General features: G+C 37.4%; 1 protein-coding gene across 1 annotated transcript in view; it reads left to right on the forward strand.

Moving 5' to 3' along the window:
• LOC101851082 (acetylcholine receptor subunit alpha-type acr-16-like) overlaps positions 1-4575 on the forward strand; it is a gene marked incomplete at its 5' end in the record, with an annotated part of 21555 nt that overhangs the window by 14121 nt on the left and 2859 nt on the right. Inside the window, 2 exon segments of the mRNA NM_001280843.1 lie at positions 1265-1447; positions 3807-3861. Coding sequence (NP_001267772.1) covers positions 1265-1447; positions 3807-3861 — 238 coding nt within the window.

The following is a 4575-nucleotide window of genomic DNA, read 5'->3' on the forward strand; positions in this document are numbered from 1 at the left end:
AATAAACCTATATATATATTTATATGTATTTATAATTTGTGTGTGTGTGTGGGGGGGCAAGCATGTGTATGTGTGCATTCATTCAGGTTATGTTTGAGAAAAAAAATATGAAAGCAGAAGAGGAAGGTGGTAAGGAGGGCTATTTTGTGCATCGAGTCGGTAACTGATACCAATTTTGTCAAACTGTTGATTGCTGCATCTCTCTGGATTTTGTAAATATGGTGCTCTTATGTTTCATGTCATTAATGTGTATTGTTGATGATTTGTATGTATGTATGCACTTAATGTATTATTCGAATACATGTACATAACCATCAAGGTCTGTTATAAATTCCAGCATGAGGTATGAAAGATGTATCTGATGTGATACGTTGTATTATTGTCAGCTATATTTATCTCTTCATCTTGAATTTTTATTAATTGATTATATTCTTATTTTAATTTCAATTCTAAACATAGCTACATGCACTTTTACCATTCTTGTACAGTCACAAAAAATTTCCTTCTGAAACAATAAGGCATCATCTTATCTTATCTTATCTTATCTTAAGTTTCATGTCTTTTTCTTGTCATGAAGATGACGGTTCAAGATTTATTGTCCTCATCCCTCCCTTTATTACTTAATGATATCACGATCGTTCAATCCATTTTAATCTCTTATTTTCTCTCCCACGCTCTCCCCTCGTCATTTCCCATCTCTCCACCTCACAATTGTTTGTATTTTTTTTATTGCTCCCTCTTTTTTCATCCACCCCCTCCCAACTCTTTCTTCATTTCCGGCCACAACTCCAAATTGATTTGTGTCACGACGCGGTGGAATCAGGTGCTAGTCAGTTTTGGAGCTTACGGAGTTATTGGCATTATCATAAAGCTTGTTCAGTTGTCTTCATTATGATAAAAAAGAGACATTTATCTTAAATCTCGTAGATATTTACTATTGAAGGAGGTGGGGTACTTCGTGTCAGAGGCAAAAATTAACGAGAAAACGGCCGCCAGAATTTGTTAACTTTCAGGACCTGTAAGTCTTAGGAAACTGTAAACTTACATTTTTTCCCCTTTGATCTCCTTTTATCAGTTTAAAATAATCCCTACAGAAATGTGTTTTTATATGGGCATAGAAGGTATTGGGCCCAAAACAAAAATTCGGTAAAAAAATTGCCCAACGGATTGAAAAAATGCCGGTTTCTTAGATTTAATTATTTTGAAGAGCGCCTGATTTCACCACGATGCCGCACATTTATAAAGCCCTACCTGCCCTCCCCACAGCGTGGAAGACTACACAGACGGCTACATGCAGTCCCTGGCTATGGTGTCCCATGACGGCACCGTCTTCTGGCCTCCCATTGTCAAGTTCCAGAGCACCTGCCAAATCGACATTACTTACTTCCCCTTCGATGATCAGATCTGTAATATGAAACTTGGCTCTTGGGCTTATGATGGCTTCCAGGTAATATTCAACCTCATCTCAGAACTCGTGAAGAAGATCTAATCTTTTCTGTATAATTTCTATAGATTAAAAACGAAAGACGCAAATGGCTTTAATGGAACAAGAAAGTTGCAGCTGCTATTCTTGTTGGATTTGTAGACATAAAGAACAGTTGAAAGGGTAGGGATATAGCTACTAATGAAAAAGCAAACAGCATTACATGCTCATGTTCAGACGGTCCAGCTCTTTGTTTGCTCTGCTCTGTTGGTGCATCACTTCCTCTTATTCTTAGAGTATTCACATTATGTTGTTTAAAGTCTGAGACAATGCCGAATACGATCCATTTACTGTTGGGATGATTCATCATCTCTCTTGAACGCAGTGCTTATATTTGCATAATGTTATAATGTAATTGGCGATTGAAGGGGTAAATTTAGGAGACCGTTTCGTTCTTTTGTAGGATTCAAATATCTGAAGGAGTAATGAATAAAAAAGAAACGTCTTTTGAGAGCTTTAAAATGGTTTTTATAAACTCCAAGAAATGCTGAATTTTGTATTATAAGCCTTTTATTGCCTAAGACACAAGTCACTGACAATACATTGTTAAAGTGATTAGATGAAACAAAAACTCCCTTTCAGCTCTCATAATTAAGTCCGGAATGTGGACTGGATTACCACTAACGATAAAACCTGACGAAAGCTCTCCCATGTTTACAAATGACTGGTAGTATGGTCATGCGTATAAAATCTGCTTTCACTGGGAACTCGTCATGTTGAAACAAGATCCGGTGTTCCATCAAAAATGTTTTTCTTTCTGCACTTCTTCTTCTTTGCTTTACAATTGTGTTTGCCATCAAATAGTAATTCTACTTAATGACTGTATTATTTTCTCTCGTTCGATAAACAAAATAGTATCTCTGGTTCTGCTTTGTTGATAATCAGAGGATGATATTCATGCTTTTGCTTTGAAACCAATACATTGTTTGATTATAGCATTAGGCGGTAATTCTCCATACCCTTTCCAGATTCCCCTAAAAGAGAACAATTAGAGACAGAGAGAGAGAGAGAGAGAGAGAGAGAGAGAGATAGAGGGATGGTTGAAGCATAACAATAGGCGGTTATGGAGAAAAGAATTTGATAACAGGTTACTTTTAACTTGAAGGAGCTCATGCTCTAAGAATGTTTGAACAATGAGCCAGCGAGCACAGTAGTAGCATCTAATGTTTCACGACTGAACAAATGTATGAAAAATCAGAAACTAGCAAACAAAAAAAGCATTGGCGGAGGGAACATAATAGTTTGACTCTGTCCCTTCTGAGTTTGAAAGACATGAGTTCGATTCCCAGGGGCACCACTATATTCCTGCTGTGATGTTTCCTGACTCTCCCATGTTGACACCGATTGGTGGTGGTGTCACAGCCCGTTTCCTATACAGTATAACCTACATTATGCCTATTCAGGATGTCAAACATTGCAGTCGTTTTCAATATTCGCACCCACTCCCCCCTTTCCTCCCCCCTTTTTTCCCTTTTGTAATAAACTTAGTTAGGATTTAGTGAAGGTCGAACGTGACAAAAACTGTAAGTTAGGGAATCTTGTAATGGTCCCATAACATCTCATCTGGCTCAAAAAGAATACCTGATCATGAAAGGGGGGGGGGCAGATGTGGAATAGATAATGGTTCGTGGGTTTTTAGAAAGAAGGCTTCGCTTATGGAACAAAGCATAGAAGCTGAGTTGATATTGTATTCATCCAATAAGAATTAAGAACACAGTTTACTTTGATTGCTGTGCTGGATAGTTTCGATTTGCTACAGTTGCAAAAGCAAACAAACAAACAAACTATCTCCTTTTTCATGCTTTGAAGTGGCAACAGTTGGAAGACACAATCATATAAAGAAGTAAAGGCGATTTCGGCAATAAATGTTTCCTATCTGATAGCGCTCAGCTTTTAATCAAATAACATTAACGGGAAATGTTTGTAAAAAAACAGACCTCACATTATTATGTAAATGGGTTCCATGGGTAAGAGCAACATAGCAAACTCGAAAGTTGGGAATCAGATGCACACCTCATACAGCAGAAGGCAAACAGAGCACGGATTGCATGGGATTCTCCCAGGATGATAATGTTATCATTTAATTATGTTGCTATTTATGCAAACATTTGAATATTCTGGCTTCAGAGGTTGCCATTACAATGCTCCAACAGTAAAACATTAGAAAGGTGATAACAAAGGAAAAGAAAACCTATTTTTATCCTTGCGGAAATTAAATTTGATATTCTGAATGCTCGCTGACCTACAGCTGGATATAGCGATTTATAAGCTTATTTCAATGTTTGTGATGATCTCACATGGAGTTTTATTTTTTGGTCAACAGGTCGATGTCAATAACAGATCTGTTCCCGTAGACCTCAGCAACTACGTCAGCAACGGTAAAGTTATACACTTCTTCACGTGTTGTTTCGTACTCCTCGGTATAAGGTTGACTCCAAATAATTATTTTACCGTATCTTCTACCTTTTTGTGTACGTAGATCGGGTCTTATTTGATGTTTTTCGAAAATTTTCCATTGTATTAATGCTGTCGAAAGACTCCCCCCCCCCCTTCCAAAAAATAAAAGTGGAGCATGCTAGCAAAACATTGTTTAAACAAAGTGTCGTGTTTTTTAAACTCGATACTTTTCTCCTTTCTGAATGGGCCGATTTATGGTTAAAAAGTTAGGGAAACCAGCACGTGTTCACACAGTCACAATCTTGAAAATTGGCAGTTTGTAATACTCATAGATGAGGAGCGAACTGCGATAATATGTATCACGACAAGGTGAAATCGGGCCCTCGTCAATTTTTGGGCATATGTAGGTACTGTAAAATCTTAAAGCTTGTTCATTTGTCTATATTTCAATGAAAGAAATACCCATCTATCTTGAAAAGAAGTCAAGATAGTTGCAATTGAAGGAGGTGGGGTCTCCTAGTTTCTGGGGTAAAATTAGAGAGATAAATGGCCGCCAAAGGTTGGTGACTTCCATGGCTTGAGAATCTTTGGAATTTGAAAAATTTACTGTTTGTTCATTAACATTTTCCCCATGTAAAATCCTCACAGAAATGTGTTTTTAAATGGACATGACAGATGATGTGACCCCCCCCTCC

Source organism: Aplysia californica, unplaced genomic scaffold, assembly GCF_000002075.1.
Source record: "Aplysia californica isolate F4 #8 unplaced genomic scaffold, AplCal3.0 scaffold00001, whole genome shotgun sequence".
NCBI classification, from domain to species: domain Eukaryota; kingdom Metazoa; phylum Mollusca; class Gastropoda; order Aplysiida; family Aplysiidae; genus Aplysia; species Aplysia californica.